The 23,621-nt window shown below is 50.0% G+C and overlaps 10 protein-coding genes across 10 annotated transcripts; 5 read left to right on the forward strand and 5 right to left on the reverse strand.

The window, feature by feature from the left end:
• The first annotated feature begins 340 nt into the window (after positions 1 to 340).
• On the forward strand, positions 341 to 1,338 carry BC939DRAFT_467753 (uncharacterized protein). The gene is made up of 2 exons (XM_051557833.1): positions 341 to 815; positions 901 to 1,338. The coding sequence occupies exons 1-2, from the start codon at positions 470 to 472 to the stop codon at positions 1,239 to 1,241; spliced, it is 687 nt and encodes a 228-aa protein (XP_051406870.1). The 5' UTR covers positions 341 to 469; the 3' UTR covers positions 1,242 to 1,338.
• A 1,352-nt stretch (positions 1,339 to 2,690) lies between these two features.
• Positions 2,691 to 3,868, forward strand: BC939DRAFT_30418 (emp24/gp25L/p24 family/GOLD-domain-containing protein). Its single transcript, XM_051551410.1, has 4 exons — positions 2,691 to 3,012; positions 3,118 to 3,250; positions 3,353 to 3,559; positions 3,689 to 3,868. The coding sequence occupies exons 1-4, from the start codon at positions 2,797 to 2,799 to the stop codon at positions 3,808 to 3,810; spliced, it is 678 nt and encodes a 225-aa protein (XP_051406871.1). The 5' UTR covers positions 2,691 to 2,796; the 3' UTR covers positions 3,811 to 3,868.
• Positions 3,869 to 5,380: 1,512 nt separating this feature from the next.
• BC939DRAFT_467763 (uncharacterized protein) lies at positions 5,381 to 5,779 on the reverse strand (the record flags this gene model as incomplete). Its single annotated transcript, XM_051557834.1, has 1 exon — positions 5,381 to 5,779. A coding segment is annotated over exon 1 (221 nt), but the record flags the coding sequence as incomplete, so codon positions are not given.
• Positions 5,780 to 8,055: 2,276 nt separating this feature from the next.
• On the forward strand, positions 8,056 to 8,466 carry BC939DRAFT_403369 (uncharacterized protein; the record flags this gene model as incomplete). The annotated part of the gene is made up of 2 exons (XM_051552736.1): positions 8,056 to 8,230; positions 8,321 to 8,466. Coding segments are annotated over 2 exons (321 nt in total), but the record flags the coding sequence as incomplete, so codon positions are not given.
• BC939DRAFT_497128 (uncharacterized protein) lies at positions 8,321 to 9,954 on the forward strand. Its single transcript, XM_051559710.1, has one exon. It carries the CDS (start codon positions 8,737 to 8,739, stop codon positions 9,553 to 9,555), a length of 819 nt encoding a protein of 272 aa, XP_051406874.1. The 5' UTR covers positions 8,321 to 8,736; the 3' UTR covers positions 9,556 to 9,954.
• Positions 9,955 to 10,690: 736 nt separating this feature from the next.
• On the forward strand, positions 10,691 to 12,385 carry BC939DRAFT_467765 (uncharacterized protein). Its single transcript, XM_051557835.1, has one exon. It carries the CDS (start codon positions 10,811 to 10,813, stop codon positions 12,326 to 12,328), a length of 1,518 nt encoding a protein of 505 aa, XP_051406875.1. The 5' UTR covers positions 10,691 to 10,810; the 3' UTR covers positions 12,329 to 12,385.
• Positions 12,386 to 12,519: 134 nt separating this feature from the next.
• Positions 12,520 to 15,647, reverse strand: BC939DRAFT_403362 (P-loop containing nucleoside triphosphate hydrolase protein; the record flags this gene model as incomplete). Its single annotated transcript, XM_051552735.1, has 7 exons — positions 12,520 to 12,877; positions 13,118 to 13,368; positions 13,485 to 13,904; positions 14,001 to 14,270; positions 14,378 to 14,449; positions 14,541 to 15,021; positions 15,154 to 15,647. 7 exons carry the CDS (start codon positions 15,645 to 15,647, stop codon positions 12,520 to 12,522), a joined length of 2,346 nt encoding a protein of 781 aa, XP_051406876.1.
• A 33-nt stretch (positions 15,648 to 15,680) lies between these two features.
• On the reverse strand, positions 15,681 to 16,971 carry BC939DRAFT_30512 (uncharacterized protein). The gene is made up of 3 exons (XM_051551421.1): positions 16,084 to 16,971; positions 15,902 to 15,998; positions 15,681 to 15,786 (listed from the first exon to the last, which is right to left on the reverse strand). The coding sequence occupies exons 1-3, from the start codon at positions 16,930 to 16,932 to the stop codon at positions 15,773 to 15,775; spliced, it is 960 nt and encodes a 319-aa protein (XP_051406877.1). The 5' UTR covers positions 16,933 to 16,971; the 3' UTR covers positions 15,681 to 15,772.
• A 25-nt stretch (positions 16,972 to 16,996) lies between these two features.
• Positions 16,997 to 21,954, reverse strand: BC939DRAFT_467769 (trypsin-like cysteine/serine peptidase domain-containing protein). The gene is made up of 7 exons (XM_051557836.1): positions 21,244 to 21,954; positions 20,505 to 20,571; positions 20,312 to 20,413; positions 19,938 to 20,138; positions 18,820 to 19,855; positions 17,531 to 18,729; positions 16,997 to 17,429 (listed from the first exon to the last, which is right to left on the reverse strand). Exons 1-7 carry the CDS (start codon positions 21,575 to 21,577, stop codon positions 17,261 to 17,263), a joined length of 3,108 nt encoding a protein of 1,035 aa, XP_051406878.1. The 5' UTR covers positions 21,578 to 21,954; the 3' UTR covers positions 16,997 to 17,260.
• A 208-nt stretch (positions 21,955 to 22,162) lies between these two features.
• BC939DRAFT_403361 (NADH-cytochrome b5 reductase 1) lies at positions 22,163 to 23,500 on the reverse strand (the record flags this gene model as incomplete). Its single annotated transcript, XM_051552734.1, has 5 exons — positions 22,163 to 22,519; positions 22,602 to 22,760; positions 22,879 to 23,035; positions 23,167 to 23,242; positions 23,353 to 23,500. 5 exons carry the CDS (start codon positions 23,498 to 23,500, stop codon positions 22,163 to 22,165), a joined length of 897 nt encoding a protein of 298 aa, XP_051406879.1.
• Positions 23,501 to 23,621: the final 121 nt, after the last annotated feature.

Consider the following 23,621-nt stretch of genomic DNA (forward strand, 5'->3'; position numbering starts at 1 on the left):
GTTGCGGGTGGGTGTCGTGGAAGCGGATGCATTGCTATTAGAGGAAGGGAGAAGGATGAAGGGAGGCGCAAGAAGGGTCTCATTGTCATCGCCCAAGGGAGACGAGGGAGAGGGTATAGAAAAGACGGGTAGGGAGGCAACGTTGCTTGAAGTCCCTTCGTTGCGTTCTGGGTACTCTTTATTGTCACGCTGTAGGTTAGACGCGTCTTGAAAAAATAAAAATTTCTAGGTTTGATTAGGTTAACCCTAAATCCCCAGACACCGTGCAGCGCCCTGATCGTATAGCTCCATGACAAAAAAAGATTCCCCCTCCCTCTCCTCGCTCCCTCTTACGTCCCCTATCTTTGTCTCATCCCCCTCATCTCCCTCACTCCACCCTCACTATCATATTACTCTCGCATTCTCCCTCTCTATCTCTCTCAGTTCTTTGGATTCTAATTATCTGTACACTTCTGACCCCCTCGACACGATGTCCCAATCAGCCCACACCAACCAACTCACCATCATCTGTCTCATCGATGGATGGGTGGCCTCGGACTCATTCTCTGTGAAGATTTGTTTGGGCGACAGCGCCGACCACCTCAAGAACGTCATCAAGACAACGGTGTCACCCAAGTTTGACAGCTACTCCGCTGTCGATCTCAGGCTCTGGGCCGTGTCGGTTCCAAATGATCCAGCCAAGGATAATATCATTTCAGTGGACAGTCTGAATTCCGAGGCAATAGAGCTCCGATCGACAACCGATCTGTCCGAGGTCTTCAAGGGCGAGGTACCAAAGAAAACAATCCATATCCTTATCCAAGAGCCACGGCTAGGTAACGAAACTATGATTTGGTATGTCACAGGCTATCTTGCTTTTGCCTCAGATGCGATGGTTTACTTAAAGTGTTTATATTATAGCTGTGGATCTCTTCTGGGACGTCCTACTGAGGGTTGTACTCAGAACGATGCCTCATAAAGGGTTTATCTGGGCTGTAGACGCCAATACTGCAACGTTATCAGCACTACTCGGGGCTATCTACAAGACACATCCAGAATTGAAGACGACCTCGGAATCTACCATCGCTATACATCACCCCAAGACAGCGGGCTCTCCTAACTCAAGTGTGGAGTATCCGACCAGCGACAATGGACTTCAGACAATCTTGCGCATCAACCTTCGTTCGGGAATTCAACATCTGGTGGTGGACTTGGAGACGCGATCAAGGGAATATTCCGACATAACGAGAATGGACGTCTGAACCTGTTTGGTACTTCCTATTTTCCACGACTCGATCATATTGGCAGCGTGCCATTCAATACCAAGAAGCAGGACCTCGCTCTTGAACAACTCTATGCTGAACTTGATTCAAGAAAAAGGGTGAGATGTCGCGATGGGGAGGATGGTCTATCGCCACATATCGCACCATTCCTTGTTCAAGCCACTGGGTTGTTCGAGGAGAAACTGAGATTAACATCGAGAAGGCCGCTTGCTGGACGACGGGGCAAAGGGCTTGTCGACTATGCCATTGAGTCAAGGGATGGCCCGTCATACTTCTTAAGTGTTGCTGAGGTGAAGCATGGGCAATTTGACAATGTCATGGGTCAAAACATGATGCAGCTGGAGTCAGTCTTGCCAACACATCTCGAATCAGCACCAAAAGGACGAAAGAGAGAGTTTGACGGCGATATTGATAACACTAGGCCACTGGTATCCTATGGAATTACGACCAATGCCAAGGAGTGGCATTTTGTACAATGCTCCCTGAGCCTAGCAACAGACTCAAATGTGACATACCCAGTATTCCGCACCTCAACACTTCCAGGCTATATTCGTTACGAGAAGGACTGCTGGAGAGACGATGTTAAAGAAATCTTTGGACACGTTGTGTGGCTGTTGGAGAGAATGGTGGAGCAGATCCCACATCGACAGAAGCGTGCTAAGACAGCAACTCTTGAGTGAAGAATGATTAGTGCTAACTGGTGGTAAAAAATCTAGCGCAGCCAATAAGAACACGTACATCAGACATCCGGTTCGCATCTGCTTTTCATGCATTGCTCACCGAGCAATGTGCATTCGAAGCGAACACCCTCTGTCTAGCCACATCATACTCCTTTATATTGAGCATGTTGCCTCTCCAATAGATACGCATACATCAGATACATGTCATGGGGACATTAACAAGCACCGAGGATAGAGAATGGCATTCCGCCGCCAAGTAGCAATTTTCGCATTTACTTTTCTTGTGGCTGACCATCTAGTCGACACAGAAGCAACCGGACTACCTATCTTCAGCACTTGTCTGCAATAAAAAGAAAGGATTATCAATGGCGAAACTAAAAGGCGCTGGGAATGAGAAAGAAAGTCATTCCAGTCCGACTGGCAATCGTCGCATCTGTTTTCTTGCACTTTTCTTACATACCGTACTTTTTTTCCTCACCAAACAAGGCGACGAAGGGCTGTAACTTCAAGTACTGCGAGCCTTGTCTGTTTAACAGATACAAGATAACATGGCGCGATCTTGTCTCTCAGGTCTCAGGAGATGTGTTCCGCCCACGCTGTTGTGATGTCTGTTCATGCTCTACCTGAAAGAGAAGAATGATCAAAGAAGGTCGAAGTACCCAAGTACTTCACTACTCTGTATCTGGAAGCCATAAAGGGACCCGTGCGGAAGCGATCGTGATTTACGCTCTTTTTTTTTTTTTTGGCTGTGAAACATGCAGGTCCATACGTCACTACATCATCTTTTGCTTTCGCTCTCTATCATCATTCTAGTCTAGCAATCTCTCATCACGATCAAGAAAGCAAGCAGCAGGATGACACGCTTCACAATCACAACATCAGGGGTCGCATTGGTGTTTATGGCGATCGCTTTGATCTTGCCAGCAGTGCAGGCAATCAAGTTTGAGATGCCAGCTCAAACCGCCTCAGACGCCGATCAGTTCTGTGTGTCCCATTATGTCGATGATGAGACACACGTTGTAGTTAAAGTCAAGGTTGGACCTGGCCCACATCAAAAGACATTGCTCGAGGTAAGAAAAGTGGTTCTTGGTTAGGGAATCGGAGTACTCCAATATGGGACAGCCGCTTATGCATATTTTTTCTATTTCTTTCCGACGCGACTGTCGGTATATTAGATCACTGACGATAGTGAGCACCAAAACCAGCTCTGGAGAAAGGATGCGTTAACAGAGGACCTTCAGCGTGCCACCATCCTGACCAAGCAAGCTGGCGATGTTGTTGCTTGCTTCACCAATACCCTTGATAACGGTACGAAATAACTGTTTATTGCGCCAATCTTTTCTTGTGATAACGATATCCTTTTCTCCACATCGCGCTGACACTCGTACAATTATGGGACATGAATGTCAGGTTACCAGCCAGATCCCCGCTATACTCGCACGGTTGACATTGATTTTGACGTTGGGTCTGAGACTATTGACTATGCCAAGTTGGCAGAGCAGGAAAAGCTGAAGCCCATGGAGTTGGAGTTGCGCAAGCTGGAGGACCTTGTTAAGGACATCCTCGAGAACATGGAACAACTCCAGGCACGCGAGGAGAGAATGCGCAACACAAACGGTAATTTACGATGATTTGTCAACAGATATGGGGTTACAATGGTATCTTGTGCTGTCGCCAAGTGCACAACTTTTTTTATCTGCCGTTTCTAATCACGTACCATTGATACCGGATTTTACCAATCGTTAGAATCAACAAATGAGCGCGTCAAATACTTCTCAACATTGACAATGGTTGTTTTGGTGGCCTTGGGATTATGGCAGATCTTTTACTTGAAGCGTTTCTTCCGGAAGAAGCGTCTTATTGACTGAGCTGCCAGGATGGTTCATTCGACCATTGATGCGAGTATTGCTTCCAATGGATTCTTCAGAGCCGACACGAGTGGATGTTTTACAAGTGTTTTCAGTAAATAAAATGTGCCGACAATTATTCAATTGCAGTGGGGGACAACAGGACATACAGCCAAACGATGGCAATTGCGCGTGCTCCTATGCAGTAGGCGTGTTTTGAATCGCATGACAGATGGGCGTATAAACAAGTGCTAGTATAGTAGAGTGCATATTGCGGGGCCTTTCAAAGTTCTGGAGCATAGCGTACGTACTTGGAAAAGAAAACAGGGCCTCACTTGCCGTTGGATCACGTAATCGAAGTGGTACCTCATGTTACTGTTCCTATTGTTTCAGAAAAACTAAGAGAGAAGCGGGGGGGTCAATGGCGTTGTGAGCTGCGCCGTTGGACAATGCGGGTATTCGTAACAACGGAAGACAGCGCCGCTGGGGAGCGTAGCACTTTCTGTTCAGGGGTTCCGACCTGTTTGTTCACGAAATGTCTCGCCGCGAAGAAGGACGTCTTGCATTAAGAGAGAGGGCCGTTTTAGGCTGCTTTTGCAGAAATTTAAAACGACTAGATAACTCATCGTTCCATTGGCCACATACACATTTCTGCTACCCAATAAGCGCTGGACCGTTTGTTTTTGTTTCGCCATCGTTTTGGGTCCCTTACTCATCCCACTTCTCGCCTTCACACCTTCGCACGCAATTCCTTCCGCTTCCATCATTTCCCCTTCGTCACCGGCATCCCTTGAACCACCCCCAGCGCCCCTCTTTACTCTCGCCACCCCGCCGGACTATCCTACACCCGTCTGTCTTATTTCCTCGGCCCACCTTTGCGCAGTACACTTATCTGCCTGAACTACGGAGGATAACACTTCGTACTCGCCGTTTCCCGCCAAAGCTCAAGTTCTAGACGTTTATCGAGGCTCAGTAATAGCAACAAACTATAGCCGGTTACAGTTGGTTTGATATATTCTTCACAGCAGGCCGGAAGCACAGATATCCTTCCAGAGGAACTTCTCACCGCCTTCGGAGGGATCTCAAAAGCGGGCACCGAACAAGGACTGACTGGAACTCGAGTGCCATTAATAATACAGGAAGCTTTTTTTTCTTTTTTTTTCAGGTACCATTATCATTGATTATCGATTCTTTTTCGTGTCGAGCCTTTTGTCAGTACATTGGTATATCTTTTCCTTCAGGATCCATATACCCGCTAACAGACATTCATTTATTTAGGTCCTGTCCACCGTTTGGCCCGGCGCCTGAACCCTCTTGAATGAGCGACTCTATACCGCACACTACAGGATTCACTTCCGCCTCTAATGATAAAGTTATTCTCCAACCTGGCAGCAATCATATCCACCTCTTGAACACTGGCATTAACAGCATCGGTAACATGTCCACGACAGCTAACCCCGTCAGTAATGTTACAACACCTCTGAATGGCATTTCTCATATGCCAGAAGACGGCAGTCAGGATTTACAACAACAGCTTCATCAACAGCAGCAACAACAGCAACAGCAACAACAACAGCAACAGCAGCAACAGCAACAGCAGCAACAACAGCAACAGCAACAACAACATCAACAACATCAGCAACAGCAGCTCCAGCAACATATGCAAACCATGGGCCAGCAACAAGCCTTAGTCAACCCGGGAGAGTATACGCATCCCAGTCAGGTCTATGAGCCTAATGGTCAGATCATGACAAGCTACGCGATGGAGGGTGTGGTGCTCTCTAGTCCACCTGCGCACAACGGCCAACCCTTTATAATAACTCCGACACCGCAACAGCAGCATCAACATCAACATCAGCAGCAGGAGCATCAGCAACATCAACAGCTTCAGCAGGCAGCCGAGCTCCATCATGCTTTACAGCAGCAACAGCAACAGCAGCAACAGCAGGAGCAGCAACAACAACGTCATCAACACCAACAGCAACAGGAGCAGCAACAGCAACTTCACCAACAGCAACAACAGCAACAGCAGCAACAACAACAACAGCAGATGCACAACATGCTGGAGCAGCCGCAGATTGCCATGCAGACCACAGAAGGTATATCACCTCAGGCCCTCCAGGCGAATCTTGCGCAGCAACATCAGCAATATCAGCACCAGGCTTTGTCGTCTCTACCTATGAGTCCCCCCTCAGCACAGCGACAAGGGGTGCTCGTGAGCCCATCGATTGTGCCACTAGACCCTCAGGCACTACCGCAAATGCCAATGTCGTTTCAACAAGCTGTCCTTCACAACACGCAGATTCATTTCCTGAGCACTGAACAGCAGCAGCAACAGCAGCAGCAACAGCAAGTGCATCAACAGATTCAGCAAAAGCATGTCCAGCATGCGCATGCGAACGCCACATCAGGCTCTGAGGCGCCTTCACACCAGGACATCATGATGATACAGGACGGACTCAACGCACCAACTGCGGCAGAAACCCCAGTGATCCCTTCACAACAACCGCCTCTTCAAGCTGGAGGGATGCATCGTCACCAACTCTCGCTCGATGGACGCGTTACGCCATCTATAACCATGGACATGCAAATTTTGAACGCTCAGATCCAGCAACAGCGACAGCAGCACCTTCAAGAGCAGATACATCTTCAGCAACAGCAGCAGCAACAAGTCAACAACATCATGGCAGCGGCTGCTATGGCATCGGCGCAAACTGTTCTTTCCCCTTCAGAAGCAGATGTAAACACTATTATGATGCCTGTCAGCCAAAGCCTTGCAGCCATGTCGGCAGTGCAGGGTTTAGTACATAATGCGTCAGCAGGAGCACCTCACCAAGACCCTCAAACAACTCAGCTTATGTCTAGTTTGGACCAACAGCAACAGCATCAGTCCGTTCTCACTATGCCTGTCAAAATGGAACCCGGTACTCTGTGCACTCCTCAGGCGCCAACTATCGCGCCCAACACACCTGCTGAGACGGTATTCGCGACTTCGCTGTCCTCTGCGGAGTCGATGAAGGGTTTCACACCAATGGTCCCGTCCATGCAGCCTCATCCAATAAGCTCATCAACGACACCGGCATACACTCCGCCAGAGGGGATCATGGCCACTCTTGCAGATACCGCAAAGAGCCACCGTCGCCACCCATCATCCGGACACCACTCGCCCGAGGTCCGGATGGTGTTCTCGAATCAGGAACTTTTCCATCAGCAGCAGCAGATGATAGCTGCCAAAGAGCAGCTCATCTTCGAGAACCTGCGTCGAGCTGACGTTGAGCCCCATCAAAGTCGCTCGCCTAGAGCGACTGCCTCAGCTGGACTCAAGATCAATGTCGCAGATATCCAAGCACGTGCCATGCCTCCCCTCTCCGCGCTGGGCTCGCCCAACGAATCCGGACATATTTACTCCCCGGACCCACTCTCCGGCCCATCTCCAACCGTGGGGCCAATTAGTAACTCGCTAATGGACTCTGTAATGGAGGTGTCTACACATCTCCAGCTTCAAAACTTGAATGACACTCAGCCCCTTTCGGTCAAGACAGAGAGCATGGAAGTTTTGGAAGCGCCCTCAACACGTTCAGAATTACAAGGACTATCCAAGCAGGAGTTGATTGAAAAAGTAATGGAATACGAACGGCAGATGGAAGGCTCGTTATCAATGAGAAGGTCGAGTCATCCTAAAGTAGAAGTGAAAGGCGAGGAAGCTACCTCAGAGCTGTCTGGTAAGGATTCTGGATTTTCAGTGCTAAAGACAACAGGCTGCTGGACCTTGCATTGACACTTATCACTCCTGAAACCTTGCATTTTATAGCATTCCCGCAGCCGATATCGTCTCCAGCTCAGCGTCAAGAGCCACCCCAAATTCTCACATTCTCACCTATGTCGAACGGCCCTTCCTCATCGCCCACTCCGCAGCCAATGTCTGCGACGCAGGAAGGCTCCAAGGACGACGCATCGGATAAGCAGACAACGACTTCCTCTGTCAAATCAGCCACGGAAGCTACAACTGCTGTTGCATCCGGTCAGCATGATGACGACGAAGATGATGATGGTGATGAAGACGACGAGGACAATGATGATGAGGCGGAGGATGAGGACAACGAGGATGAGACGGATGGGGGTGGAGACGTAAGGTCTTCCCGTGGCAATAAGCACCGCAAGGGATCATCTGGTGGCACGACAGGCGAGGATGCTGCAGGAGGCGACTCGGAAGCACCGCAGCAGCTGGTCTGCTTGTGGAAAGACTGCAACACCCCCTTTGACACCATGGACAAGCTGAACGAACACGTTACAGAGGCTCACATTGGAAGCGGGAAGGCTTGCTACAGCTGTCATTGGCAAGGTTGCCACAGGCAGCAGAAGCCATTCACAAAAAGACACAAGATGTACAACCACCTGCGCACACATACGGGAGAGCGACCTTTCAAGTGCCTTGTCCCAGGTAATAATTTGATCCGCTAGCTGTTTTTTCTCTTGACACTCTCTCCGTACATCCAGCGTGCTAATGCTATGACCGTCTTGAATTCTACAGGCTGCGATAAGAAGTTTTCGAGGCCGGATTCTTTGACGACACATACGAAGACGCACTCTAATATCCGGCCATACGTCTGCCCTGTGGAGGGATGTCCCAAAGCATACTACCATGCGAGATCGCTCAAAAAGCACGAACTGGCACATGAGGCGAAGCGTGGAGGTCATCATCGGGCATTGCGCGGACCGGGATCAAATGTGACCACGCCAGGCTCTGCGACAGACGCGGGTGGCAGCACCTCAATAACACCCGGCTCCGGAGGCTCTCATCTCCAGTCTCAACAACAACCGCAGCAGCAACAGTACTCCCATTTTAGCCATCCTTACCACCCTGACTTTACCTCTGGATCTAGTCGGGCCGCAAAACATCATGGACACCACCGTCAACTCAGTCAGTCTGCTGGATTCAATCTGGCTATGGTCTCGGATCCAGTCATGGGTGGGGGACTTTTGTCGACTAGCGCGCTATCCTCGGGAACTAATTCGCCTAGTTCTGGGGTGATGGTGAGTGCACCTGGATACAGTAATGGCTTCAACACCCCAGCGACGATCATCAAACCGACTCTATCCGCTCACTCATCGACGTCGTCGGTGCCGTCCTTGTCGATGATGATGGGGAATGCTACTATGGCATCTTTGGAAGGACAAGGGGTCATCAGCATGAGCGCAGCTTTCCCACCGCAAGCACCGCAACAGGCAAATATGAGGATGTCAGGAATGACACTATCGTCAAGCGACTCCAGCCATCGCATCACTCCGACCGGTTCTCCTGGATTTCAAGCTGCAGTCGTCCCTTCATCAGCTGTTGCAGGACCTGCGCCCATTCCAGGCTCCATGAGCAGCGCTGGCAACAGCAGCGTACCTATGGCCATGCCGATGCCTTTAGGAATGAACATGGCGATGGTCATGGGTATGAATTCGCACCCAGGACATGGTGTGTCTTCGCCTCCACCTCCGGTTCTGTCGCCAACGCCTCCCGTGGGTGCAGCTATGGGCATGGTTCATAATCCAGGAACTGTTGAGGATATGTCCCGATCTCAAATTGGCGGGGGTGGTATTGTTGTGAACGGAGGCGGCCTCTTCATGACACCGACAACGGGGGACAATGGTAACCCACATGGCCAGGAGCCACCGCCATTAACAGTATCTATGAGCGCTATGGATACATCGGGATCTGGCACGGGTCCTGTAGCTCCAGTTGTATCAGAGCATGGCTTTTCAGCTCACACGATGTAGAACGGTGCCCCGTTGTAGACTTTCTTATCGTGATCATGTAATTTTTTTTTCTTGCGGCATTTCATACCGCGCCCCATCATGTTCAACGTCTCTGCTATCATATTCATAACGCCCATCGTTTGTCGCTCTCCCCCCTTTCCTCTCGTTTTTCCTTCCTTCTCTTCTGTTTCCTGCTTTATTTTTACGCATATTATCCTGTTCTGTATTTTTCGTTTTTTATATGTCTTTGGTGCATCACATTACGATCTTTTCTGCGCACGACGACTAAGACTACCGCAGGATGAGTTGTGGATGTTGCTTGTTGCTTGTTGCTGGCCCTTCTCTCCGCGCGCGCTGTTTTATACCCTCGTCTTTTTTTTTTTTTCTTCCTTTTCTCGTATCCGCATAATAATAAAAGGTCGTGTCACTAAACATTCTTTTGTAAATGTATAAATGGGGAATGTCAACTTGACGCGTGAAGACCGTAGGAGCCGCGGTTGTTACGATAGCCCAGGATTGCATCCGCATTGTGGGTAGTGTCAGAAGTGCATGAAAACCGTATTGACGAGTCTCTTTGTTACGGATTTTATTTTTTTAAAAAAAATAAAAATAAAAAAATAAAAATAAAAAAATAAAAAAGAAAAGGAAAGGAGGTAAGGTGAAGAAGCAAGTAACAGAGTTGGGTCGAGGACAATGCTTAGCAAAGGGAGGGATAGTAATAACCGAGCTGCAATGGGGTTGATTTGGTCCTATCCCTTGGGCGTTGCCTTTTTGGCGTTAGGAAGCGCGTCTGCGCTGTGAGTGTGTGGTATGCAGAGTGTACGGGTCTGCACAGGTCTGCGTTGTTCCGTGTACGTCCTATCAAGATTGGAGATGGCTTGGTTAGGGATTTAGGTTGCAACAGTCCTTGTGTTTCTTGTGTCCCTGTGGGTGTGTGTGGGTGTGGGTGTGGGTGTGTGGATGCCATGTGTGTTGCACATCACATGCTAATCAATCCCCCTCCTCCCCCTTTTGGGTTTTATCTTGATCTCCCAATCCCCTCCCTCGCTCTCGGTGAAATGTGAGTCGTCCCTCCACGCAAATCTAAAATCTCCGGCCTCTGTCCTCCGTGGGCAAAGAAACTGCTGTTTGTCTCTTTATCTTGTCTTTCAACTCCATCTCCGCCACATCTTCCTCCTTTCCTCTTTATCATCTGCCTTCTTTCGCTTTTTTCCTTCGCCCCCCTGTCGTGCTGGTTTAAATCCTCCTCTTGTGCTCTGTTCTGTCTGATTTCCTCATGGCCCAGTGTTACTCGTCCTCGGGCAGTGCGCCCTTGAACGCCCTGGCGAACCAGCTCCTGGGCGAGTCCAGCTTCTCGGCCAAGGCTTCTTTGTTCCGCTCTACTCACACTCCACAGCACCACCAACAGCACCAACGCCAACATCATCTACAGGGCCTCTTCCCACGCCATACTCGCCCTCCTTACTTGAAACCACCACAGCAACACCCTCAGAAGCAGCTCCACGGAGGCCCTTTCAAGCCAACGTCCGTTAATACCATCGATCCATTCGAACAGGCATGGTCCAGCACCTCCGCCTCAGACTCAACCTCGTACCATCATCACCTCAACGAACAATACCCGTCTTATGGACCACAGATCCATGATCACCGCCAGGAGAGATATTTGCCGGATCTGGATCTGATCTCTGCCTGGGAAAAACATCAAAAGCAACAACAGCACCTGGCTGGGGATCACCTACATCAAGTCCAGACCACTCTTTCTGGTGTATCCATGGCATCCCATCCTGACTTGTCCTCCTCCGAATACGAATCCTTTCATTACCAACCGGCGCCGCTCGGGACAACAACCTCGCCAACGAACGAACACAGTTCGTGGACCCAGGAGTGGTCGCGTCAACAGGAGGCAGCCGACACGGATGATGACGATGATGGGGACGATGAGTTTCGGGAGGAGTGGAGCAACGATCATTTTACACAGGCCTACATCAACAGCCATCAGTCTCAATTCCGAGCAATTGAGGAGCAGGACCGGTTGAAGGAGGCTCGACTGGAAGAGGAGCGGGAGAGGCAGAGACAGGCCATGGGGGGTCCGCCCCGATCTGCGTGGATGATGGCTGGATCTGCTGCTGCTGCGGCCACCGTAACCGAGACGAGGACAGCCCATTTGCACGGCACCCCTAGACGGTTGCGTGTGCCAGGGCTTGACCCCGTAGAAGAGTCAACACAGAACTCGACCACCCTCAGTGTGGACGAATTCATGAATTTCCACTATTCAGATATCGACCACCAGAATGAACAACTTCAACATCTTCAACAACCCCCACAGCTTCAACAGCCCCGGCCTGTCCATGCAGAGGACCGGTTCTTATCGCTTGTTAATGATCTGCATTCAGCAGAACAGAGCTATTACCCAGCCGCGTCCTCCGCCACCTTACCAGGGCTCTCGGACCAGGACTCTGGGCGGTCGACTCAGCCTTGTGGACCCTCTATTTCAACTTCCACGATGCAAAATGGATGGGCTCAGGAGTTTGCGACCGAAAATGACCAGAGACGGTCCGTCAAGTATGTCGGCGCAGAATGGAACTGGGAAAAGCTGTTCGGCAAGGATCCCAGGCGGCAGTTGCAGCTCCTCACAAACGCCAACGACGCATCAGCAGCGAGTCGCTTGGCAAACGGCGACGGCGTGGATGAGGCTGATCGACTTAGGGCCGTGGCATTGACTCGACTCCAGGCCTTATTTGGCCATTTATCCTTGACAGCCTCTTCATCATCGTCACCCTCTGCACCGCTCTGAGCAACAGTCGCAGGACCAGATCTCATGATGTTATGTTTACAAGCATATCTCGCGCCCTTCAATCGCCAAATACCCATCGGTCTTTGTCCGCCATTTCTCCGCTCCTCTCAATTTTTGTATAGTAGACTTTTAATAAACATGCCAAGGCCATCTGCTTGGGTTCGAGAATACATTAAGCAGTATGTCGGATTCTAAACGATCTGGAAACGCCCTCCTCCTCCTCGGCCCATACCACCTCCACCTCCGCGGTTCGTCGCCTCGACCGCACGCATGGTCTCTTCCTGCAGGATACGCTTGATCTCGTTCTTGGCCTTGTCGATCACCAGCTGAGAATCTCCCTCCACAAACAAGTAAAGCTTGCGCTCGCCTGGCGGGGGTTGCTTGCCCTCCTCCACAAACACGCCTCGCGTCGTAATGGCTGCTCCAGAGTGGTCCGAGATCTGGTTAATCATCATCTTCTGTGTCACCATCAGACGCGCCTTCGGTGGGTAGTCGTTAATCTCGATCTCTAGCGCAAAACCGCTGTCACGATGACCACCAGGACCACCGCTTGCTCCACCAGCAGCCCCACCAGCACCGTCCGTTCCAGTCCCAGCGGTTCCAGGTCGAGCACGATTAAGATTATTGATCACCTCCATAGCGCGCTGCTTGGCATCTCCTCCTAGCGACTGGCTTAGCGCCTCGGCTGCTTCCCTGGCCCTTCTCAAAGCTATTGTCAGGCGGAAGGAAAGGGATAGATGTTAGAAAGCCGATCTCAAAGAACTAATTAAGACATGAAAGAAAAAATACATTGTTGACGCAAAGCGCACAAGCTTACCTTCTGAGGCATCGCTGGGCGCAGCCTTGCCGGCACCGCTTCCAGCCGCTGCACCATTCGACTTGGCATCATTGGTATCATCGGCCGCTGCAGCAGCGCCAGCAGCAGCAGCAGCTTTGCCAGCTGTAATGCCCGGCTGGACTTGCTTGACCTCCAAGACCAGTTCTTTGCCTTCACCACCTTCGCCGTCTGATCCATCTTCCTCATCATCAGCACCGTATGTCTACGATGGAGCAAAAAAAAAAAAAAAAAAAAAGGGGTTGGGTAAGTACTCTGATGCAAATAATAGTACTGAAAGAGCACGCAAAGTTTATACCATCTGCCAGCCATTTTGCATACCTTCTTCTGGATCGCCAGGACCTTGTCTCTTTCCTTCTCAAACTTCTCCAGACCCTTGCCGCCAAATCCAGAGGCGGTTTGCTTAGCATCTCCAGATTTGATTTTCTCGTGGAACGAATCAACGAGTACCTGTAGCTCGGGTGGCACCGGTGTCGAGCTGTTTGTCAATGCCTTGGCAATATCCGGTGCAAACCTTTCTTGCTCAGGCGTGATGAACGTATAGGCAATGCCTTTATTGCCCGCACGACCTGTCCGTCCCACGCGATGGACATAGTCCTCCATATGGTTGGGGCATTCGTAATTGATAATAATTCCCAGCTTCTTGACATCCAAACCACGGGCAGCGACGGATGTAGCAATTAGGATCTGACAAACGCCCGACTTGAAGTCTGCAATGGCGCTATCGCGGTCTACTTGATCCTAAAGAAGGAACGGAAAAAAAGAGAATTGTATATGGGTCAACTACAACTGCAGCATCAGAAGCAGCAACTGATCATAGCATGCCATAAGACATACCTTGCCACCATGGATGGACATGCTAACATAGCCACGACGCATCAGATCCCTCAGTAAGTTGTCTGCTGCTTCTTGTCGACTGACAAAAATCAAAACTCTCGCCTCTGGATCATCATTGTACGCTTGGCCTAGAATCTCGAGTAGTCGGTTGAATCGCGTATCGTCCTCGCGAACCTCCACCACTTGCGTGACATCCTCTGCGACGACAGAGCGTGCGCCAACTGTAATCTCGAGCGGGCGCTTCAACAGTTTACGGGCAAGCGCCTCCATCTGTTATGTGGAGGAAGAAAGCGATTTAGTGTTGATTTTCAGCAACAACCCCTCAAACCACTGCAGTCGGTCCCAAATAAACTTCAACATCATTGCGCGTCACTTACCTGCTTGGGGAATGTTGCTGAGAAGAGAACAACCTGTCTCTGAGGCCTGACGTTCTGGACGATTTTCATGACCTAAAGAAATAAGACGCAAAAGGTCAATCCTTGCCGTTTTTTAGACGATGTCCTCACATCTGACAAGCACAACAAGTACTGGCAACATTACCTGTGGTTCGAATCCCATATCAAACATACGATCGGCCTCATCAAGAACCAGGAACGTCGTCCTCCTCAGATTGGTCACCCTGCCCGAGTTAGCACACAACAAGTCAATCAATCTGCCAGGCGTACAGACGACAATCTCGGCTCCACGCTTCAATTCTGCAATCTGGTCCTTGATGGGCGAGCCACCATAGGCACAGACTGCTCGCAAGTTCAATACCTTCAAAAAGTTTTTACACTCCTTGTGGATCTGAACTGCCAGCTCGCGCGTGGGTGTCATGATGATAGCGATTGGTCCCTCCATGTTTTCGAGCGGTCTTTGATCTTTGATATGACGGAGCATGGGCAGGATAAATGCAATCGTCTTTCCTGAGCCGGTCTTGGCAACCGCAATCACATCACGCCCACTCATAATGGCCGGAATTGCCTGACATTGAATTGACGTAGGCGCAGTATAGTTGAGTTTGTCCTTGATCACTTGCATACTACACAAGAGCAATGATTGAAGAGAAAAGAAAATATTGAGCTGAGCTATTATGGACCATTCCTTCTCACCAAAGGCACACGGACAAGCAATTAAAGCGATAGGGCAGCAGGGATTTTTTGCATGTACTTACCATCCTGGAGGAAGTCCAGCTTGGGTCCATTTCCTAATAGGTTTGGGACAATCTGCACCTCGGATCTTGATGCCATCGAGTTCCAATCTCATACTATGCACCTCCTCAGGAGACATTTCCGACATCTCGGGGGGTTCCAGGTAAAAGTCCTTCCTGAAGTACTCGTACTGGATCTTGGAATGGTCCACTGCCGGTATGTCCTTCTTCTTTATCCTCTTGGCTGCCATAGCGAGAATATCCTCCTCTTCTGACGACCCCTCCATCTCCTCGTCTTCACCATCGTCGTTACCAGCCACCTCCGCTGCAGGAGCATCTGCTCCTTTCGATTTACCAGAGCCTTTGTTAACTTTAGCATCCCGTTTCTGCTCCTTCTTCTCCAGCTGCTGCACCTCTGCTGTGACTTCGACCATGAAGGCATCCAGAGGGTCGACCTCATCTTCCTCTATGGCTGCGTCTTCCGCCTTTGCTGTCTCCTCCTCCTCCCGGTCGCCCATCACAACATCGCCATTTGCATCCTTTGGTATCGTCGCGCTAGAGTCGTCCTCGTCCTCATCGTCCTCGTCCCAGCTCCAAGGTTTAGAGGGCGCAGCAGGTGCAGACGAATCCTCCGCAGAGCTTGTTAGTGTTTTTGTGCTATTGGAAGTTCCATTCAATTGCTGAGATGCTGCTGCTGCTTTGGCCTCCTCCTCCGCTTTCTTGGCCGCTTCTCTTTCCAGTCTCCATTGTAGCACGTTTTCACGTCTCTTACGAATAACATCCGAGTCGCCGAATGCAGCGGAAATGGTGCGTGGTGCCGGGGTAGTAGACATTTTTGATGACATTGACAATGAAATAGGTGTTTTTATCTGCAAAAAGAATTGAAGAGATGAGAACAAATTAGGAGCCTGAATGACACTCCAATGTTGAACCAAAAGGTTGTTCAGGGCTTACTTTGGGTGCTTGAGGCGCAATCTCAACGGGGACGAAGGATGCTGGCTGCATCGTCGACATGGTCGTCTCCGCTGGTGTGAAGGTGGTGTTGGTGTTAGTGTTAGTGTTAGTGTTAGTGTTGGTGTGTGTGCTTGCTGTGATGGTAGTTTCTGTGGTAGGCGTCGAACTCCTCTCCCTTTCCTCGAGCGGCCTGGACGACGAACGTGGCTGCTCTGAAGGCTCTAGCTTGTCGCGGCCGCTGTGATCGCGACTGTGATCACGCCCCCGCTCGCCATGCCGGTCTCTGCCTCGATCACGATCTCGTCGATCTCTGCTGTCGTGACGGTCTCTGCTGCCTTTGCTATCCTTTTCACGGTCCCGTCCATGCTCGCGTGTACGGTCTCTTGATCGGGATCTATGTCGATTCCTTGCCCTCTCGCGATCGCGGTCCCTGTCTCGGTCGCGGTCACGCTCTTTGGATCTGTCGCTTCTATGCCGGTCCCGTTCCCGATCACGATCTTTTTCCCTGTCTCTATCACGACTCCTGTCCTTGTGCCGTTCTCGATCTCTATCACTTCTGTGTTCCCTGTCGCGGTGTTGACGGTCGCGATCCGAGGACGAGCGGGTGTGGTCTTTGTTGTCCTTGTTTCTATGGTGATCATCTATATCCGTATCCATGGCTAACGCATCGGAACGCAGGGTGCCATGGCTGCCTGATAGCCTTGACGCAGCAATGGACGATGGCGATTGAATCGAGCTGAGTCCTCCTGGAGATCCTCCGGTGGGCGATGACAGGCGAGAGCGCTTTGAAGATGAAGGCGATTGCTCCGAGGGGCTGTCGCGCGCACTCGGACTACGTGGTCTGGACATGCTGGTACTGAAGCAGTTTTGCTATTGATCAGAATTTCGCTCGTCAACTGACTGTGCAAGGTGGTTGATTCTAGACAATGGGCGCTAAAATTACGTCACCGAAGTGACGAACCGCACACACCTCCTAGTATCTAAACTAAGACTATGTGCTTTCAAACACAAGGCGGCTTTCTTCACAATTTCAGAGCTCCCAAGAGTAACTATAGGCTTTACAAAAACATGGATACGAAGTAATAACTGACATTGAAGAAACACAATCTATGGCGACGGTAAAAAGGGACAATGACACGATAAACAGTACTAATGATAATGGTGGTCTTCTGTCGACTTAAACGGTCTCGCCGCCGTCCTCCTCCATATCGACCTCATCTCCGTCCACAATGACCGCAGCTGGACCATCTTCCGATGCTACTGACCCCTTGGTGGGAGCGGGCGAATCAGCAACCTTACGCCATCCAGATTCCTCGTTATCGTCCCTGACCATTTCTGCCGTGGGCCTGGCAATTGGAAAAAAAAAAAAAGAGCAGTGAGGTGTCAGCGAAATTATCGCAGGAACAATTTGCTCCGCTCATTAAAAAATGATTAAAGCAGGGCTTACCAGTAGTGCATGTTCGTCTTGATGCTCAAAACAGTTGGGATCATGTCAAAGCTCATGGTCTTGACGCGGACATATGAGTTATCGGGACATTGCCTCACAGCCATAAGTAGGGCATCCAGATCCGGGGTGGGAGTACCATTGATATGTGTGATCCACATTGTTGGAACCATGCCATACATGTACGACGGAGAGCCCTTCGAGCGTGCACTGACATAGACCCTGCTGGGCAGAGTCTTGCTCTGTTGCAGGACAGCCTTGTGGGGCTCGTGCATCATGGCGCCAGCCCAGATCACCAACCGGCTCGTTCCATTGCCATCGACCTCCTCTGTAGGGACCGTCACTTTGACCTCGACCTTCTTCCTAAGCACAACCATCTCCAGCTCTGTAGCATCGTACTGTACATCCAATTCATACATCCTCGTGATAACCTTGCCGTTGACGCTCAAGATCAAATCTAGCTCCTGAAGGATCGAGGCCGATACTGACCCCGTTTCAGTACGTCTGATCATAAAAATATGATGACGTGAAGGGTTCGCCTCCTCCACCTTCTTGACCCACTCATCAGAAAGTCCCATGTGGCGGGCCTGAGCCATGTGGATAGGCATGATCTCAATGTTTAGACTGCGCAATTTAGGGTACAGTCCTTGTTGCATAGGCTGAAGCACAGGCATAATTGTCGAGATGTGCAATCCCAGATGGTACTCGTTATCCCGACCAGAGTTGTTACGCTCTCCTAGATATGACAGCCACAGCCCCTGAACTCGTCCCTCGCTATCGGCTAATACACCAGAGGAACATTGCTGGGCAAGAGGCGTGTCGAGCGTGATTGCATCCAAGTTGATGCCTCTGAACCTAGGCGTAGCGTTGTGAGGGATTGTTACGCTGGTGATGTCTGTGACAACAGTCCTGAGGCAGATAGGTCTCTGGTTGTGGTTGAACGCTACCAACGAGACCTGATGGCCCTGAACAAGGTTGATGGGCGAGATTTTAGCCGACTGAATGGGGGTACCACCGATGTCCTTGGGGTTGTATGAGACAATGGCGAAGTTGTGCGTAGGATGAAGGTACACGACTTTGCCGGGAACAATGATGGAGTCCGCAATAGTGATGTTCAAATCTCCCATGGCAAAGGGGACGATGTTGCGTGAGACCACAATCAAACCGCGTTCAGCATCCACAACCAATCCAGCGCCCAATTTCTATTAGAGAAAAAGAGTGTCATTATATCAGATCGCTGCGCCGATACACGCCGTTATAAAGAAACATATCCACAAAACACCTCAACCTACCCTGCTCTTGGGAAATCCATCGATACGGCATGGCATGTAATAGCTGACCTTGACCATGCTGCTGAACAACTCCTTTGCTGGCCCCAGCGACTCGTCCAGCTCCAAAAACTTGACAGTCGAGGGCACAATGGGCTTGGGAGGTAAGGGTGTCCCCAGGTTGGTGAAATCCCACAGCCCTATCTTGTCGTTCCTGACCGCTAGCCGGAATCGGCTCCAGTGACGTTCCACCTGCACAACTGCAACGCTGGTCGTGTGCACATCCGCGATCGAATAATACACCACAGGGACACGCTCCCTGTCTGGAATCGTCTGCATAACCTCAATAAAGTCATCCAGATTGTAAACGGATTTGTTGTCGATCGACGATAAAAGCCAGCCTCTATCCGGTCCCTCGAATCTGAACATCCCGCTGGGCTCCGAGACGTAGACGCCACTGACAGGGACGCAAAAGCTGCGAGCGAGTTGGTAGCTGAGGTTGTTCAACTTTGCGCCACCAATCTCTACATACCGATCGGGTGTAATGCTGTGCAGATCCTGAACCACAACCTTAAACGTTCTTCGCTCTCCTCCGCGTTCTGCGACGATCTCAATCTCTTTACCGACATTCCTGTCAAGGCAATCCTCCAACGGTACAAACTTTGTGATAAGCTCATCATTGATTGAAACCAAAATATCGCCCTCCTCGAGACAATCTGAAGCAGGACCCTTGGGCAGGACGGTCTCAGCGACAAGCATGCCAATCTCCTCGGGAAAAGTTTTTCTGATGAGAGCCTCTGTCTGCTGACTCAATCCCAAACGACGGGTCTCATCAAAGGGTCGGTACATGAACTGGGTCTGGATGGTGCCTCGAGTTACGTGCTTGCCCTCCTGAATAAAACTTAATGCACGACGAACGCGGTCCAATGGCAAGAAGAAGTCTGTGGCAGCTTTGAGGCTACCTCCCGCCTGCAATGCGACTGCATTTCCATTGATGTCGATTACTGGCGATCCACTGGATCCTCCGCTTGTACTTGAAGCGGCCTGAAGATAGAACGTACTAATATTTATCAATGATATGCACCATTAGTAGTCGATCTGAAATCTCTCATATGGTCGCAAATAGTCAACCCTATCCTTACTTGAAGTCATTGTAGGTCAAGTCTCCGTATTCAGGGGCGTTTCTGTCCAATCGCGAGATGGAGCCTGACAAAATTGAAAGTTTCTCTCCTGCATCGTTTCCGACAACACGGATATCGATCCCAACCTTGGCCATTTCTGGTGCCAGGGGGATCGATGTCACCTCCATATATCTGATCTTAGATGGGTCGAACTTGAGAAACCTAGCACGCACCATGCGTAGCAATTTAGATAAAACAAGCGATTAATTATTAGCCAAAGACATCCTCCGGCACGATCATGGCTCAAACCCCTTTCTTGGCTCACACCATTCATTTTCCAATGAATAGCTCAATTGCATAAAACAAAATGCCCGCGTGCACACGAAAAGACATACCCGAAGTCGTGGACAGGATCCCTGTATACTGGAAAGACATCGACCTCTTCATGATCGTGGCAGACCGCCTCGCCGACAAAGGGACCAGCACAAGCAACATGTCTATACATAAAGTTAAAGCAATAACTGAGTTAGCTTCCTCTGGACAACTGCTCATTGATGAATTCGTAGCGCAGTGTGAATGCTCACGTACCGATTCGTCAGGATCAACCCAAGCTCTGCGTCGACAATAAACCCAGATGCCTCTGACGTCTCGGGTCCTATCAAATGTAGATGGATACAAGACGAAATAAATGGCAAGGTTAGCAAAGATCTCGACGATGCACACACGTACACAAATATAAAGTAGCGCACCCAAACTACCGCGCATGCATGCATGTAGAAATCATAAATTATGAGAGATTGAATGATTCGTTATACTCTGTCATTCTCTTTCCCTGTCCTCTGTGCGTGTCTATCGTTCCTTCAACTTCTCCCTCGATGATGGCATGCATGGTACCCATTTAGTTGCAATGGTAGCAACAGACGATCTCGTAGCTGGTCCATGATGCAGTATGTTCACCAAGTGTTCAAGCTGTGGTTCAAACGCATGAAAGTCGCGGCGATACACTGTGGCCAAACTGACAGTTGATCCTGGCATTCATGATCCAAAACTCGCAATCCAAATAAGCACTGTCATGTCCCCCCTTCACCCCTTTCGGTTGACTTAAAGCGTCAAAAGTTCACTGATCGCCCTTCCCTGTTTCCAGAGGTCAACGGGACGGGAACGCAGAACATTTTGCTCCCGAAGTCGACAATACTCTCGCTCGTATGCGTATCCGAAAGCGGCTCAATCCTACATGACATCCTGATAACCCCATGAAAGGTTCTCCTGAAGAGATTGATCCCCATACAGAAGACACAAAACATATCATCAGTTTTATCTATCTTACCTTCAGTATCAAAGGCCGATACCTGACTGAATCGGATCGACACAATGGCCTTGACAGCCTTCTCGATCACCTTCTGCCACTGGGGTGGTTCGCTCAACGCGATGGTAGCGCGTGCTGACTCTGAACCGTTGATCGTGTTCATATTCACACCAGCGATGCCGTTGGTACCGCCATGGGCCATCTCGGTTTCCTCGCCCTCGGGATCTGTCCTGCTACTGTCGTCCCTGTCTGAAGTTGGATCGTCTGTACGGCGTCTCTTGTGGAGGTGCAGTCCGCCATCAGTTGGGGTTGAGACCGATGTCGCGCTTGGAGAGTCGGTCAGGTCGATATCCATGTCGGTATTAGAAACGGTAGAGGAATAAAGTAGGATGCTGAATGGTAATTCGATGCGAAAATGAATAGAGTATCAAAGTTGTATACCAAAGAGCGTAGAGATGAAGACAGGAAGAAGGACGATGGTGAGATGCGGAATTGAATAAAAGAAGGTCGAGGAAGAAAGAATGAAAGGAAGGAGTTATGGTTGTTGCGTGGCAAGAAGGAACTAAGCTACGTTATGGAACTGGACTGCTGCTGCCTTAAGACGAAGCGGCAGGAAAACAAACAAGGGCATCAGATCACAAACAGCAGCGACGAGATGGAGAACGCAAAAAGGGTGCACCATTCTCCAGAGATGATAGTACTCCATCTACCCAAGGTCTGGTCATGCTAAACTCACGCCTGGCTGTATTACAGGACACTGGACATTGAAGCGGTCTACTTTGCCTTGCAACTGAAGCCTTACAATTAAAGGAGGTTACTAGGCTAAAGAGCTTTTTTTTGCTGGCTGGCTGGCTGGCCCGGTCTTTTTTATTGTATGTTCTCTTTCTATGCCGATGCATTATTGGGTAAAAATATGAATGAATATGTTGACGCTTCCGAGTTAAAATTTGAAGACCTGGTCGGGCAACTTGGAGACGGCGTTGACCTTGTCGTATCCGAGATCCTGAGTGATCTTGGACATGGCTGAGATCATGGGTGGGGGACCGCAGAGCAAGACCTTGATGTCGCTGGCAGGCTTGGGCATGTGCTCCTTGATCATGTCAGCATTCACAAAGCCGACACCACCAGTCCAGCCCTCGGGAGGGGTGTTGAGGACATAGTAGACTTTGAACTGAGGGTGCTTCTTGGACAACAGATCGAGTTCGGTCTTCAAAATAATATCCTCCTCAGTGACATTGGCAAAAATCAGGCTAACCTGGGTCTTGTCTTCGGGGTTCTTAACAACAGCACGGATGATCTATACATGTGGGCATATTTAAAAGCAATTAGGCGCCAATGCTGACGGATTGGCAGCGCAGCATAGCAAGAGCATTCATTACCTGGAGCATGGGCGTAAGACCGGTACCACCAGCAATCATTCCGATATGACGGCACATGTTGGGGGTGTAGTTGAACTGTCCCTTGGGGCCGCGAGCATTGATGGTGTCGCCAATTGTAAGCTCGCCAAACATCTTGGAGATGTTTCCTTGAGGGTAGGACTATGTAAACAAAAATGAAACATCCCAGACTCGTCAGTACACAAAGGTAACAAAGTTCAAAGTTTTAAAATGGTTAACCGACAGGGGGCACCACGGAGACCGTAGATATTGAAGTTACCTTGATGCAGAGGACAAAGTGTCCGACATCATCGCTGCTGCTAGTAGGGGTATAGCTGCGAGAGATGTCCTTTCCGTTGATGTTGGCCATCACGGAGATGTGCTGGCCGATAGGCAAGTTCAGGATGTCATCCTCGTTAGGAAGCGCAAACTTATACCTAATGAAGATTGAATATGGACACACAACTGCTGTCAGGTCCCTTTGTTCTTGATAAAGTCAAGGCACACAGCCGGCTTACTCTCCGGGGCTCTTCTGACAAGATGAATCCAATTGGCCCTTATTCCTTACATGGCAGTGTTGGAGCTGCAGACGACCTTGTCGACCAACTTGAACTTGCGGTAGTCCTTGGGGTCGAGTGGAGGGACTAAGGGTTAAGGGTTAAGGAAGAAGAAAGGGTTAACAAGATTCCGTTTGTCGGCGACTAATTCCGTTGAGTCTCGATCTGTTGATTCGTGCGATGAGATGAGGCCATACTTCGGATAGCGGACTCCTTGAAGAGGACTCGGGCCCAGGTGGCAGCAACACCGGCGAGAGCGAAGGGCACGGTGGAGGGATCGATCAGGTAGGCACCAGTAAGGATGATGCCGGAGACAGCGACCATGGCAGGGTTGGAGAGGGTCATTCTGAATGATGTCGTTCTGTGGATGGATGAGGGGGAGGGTGGGGCGAGGGAGGGAGTAGGGAAAGAAGGAGAAGAAAAGGTTGTTTGGATTGGCTGCCCCTTTGAAGGAAGAAAAAAGCCA

The sequence above is a fragment of the Gamsiella multidivaricata genome, assembly GCF_025024155.1.
Source record: "Gamsiella multidivaricata strain RSA 2152 chromosome Unknown BC939scaffold_112, whole genome shotgun sequence".
Classification (NCBI taxonomy): Eukaryota; Fungi; Mortierellomycota; class Mortierellomycetes; order Mortierellales; family Mortierellaceae; genus Gamsiella; species Gamsiella multidivaricata.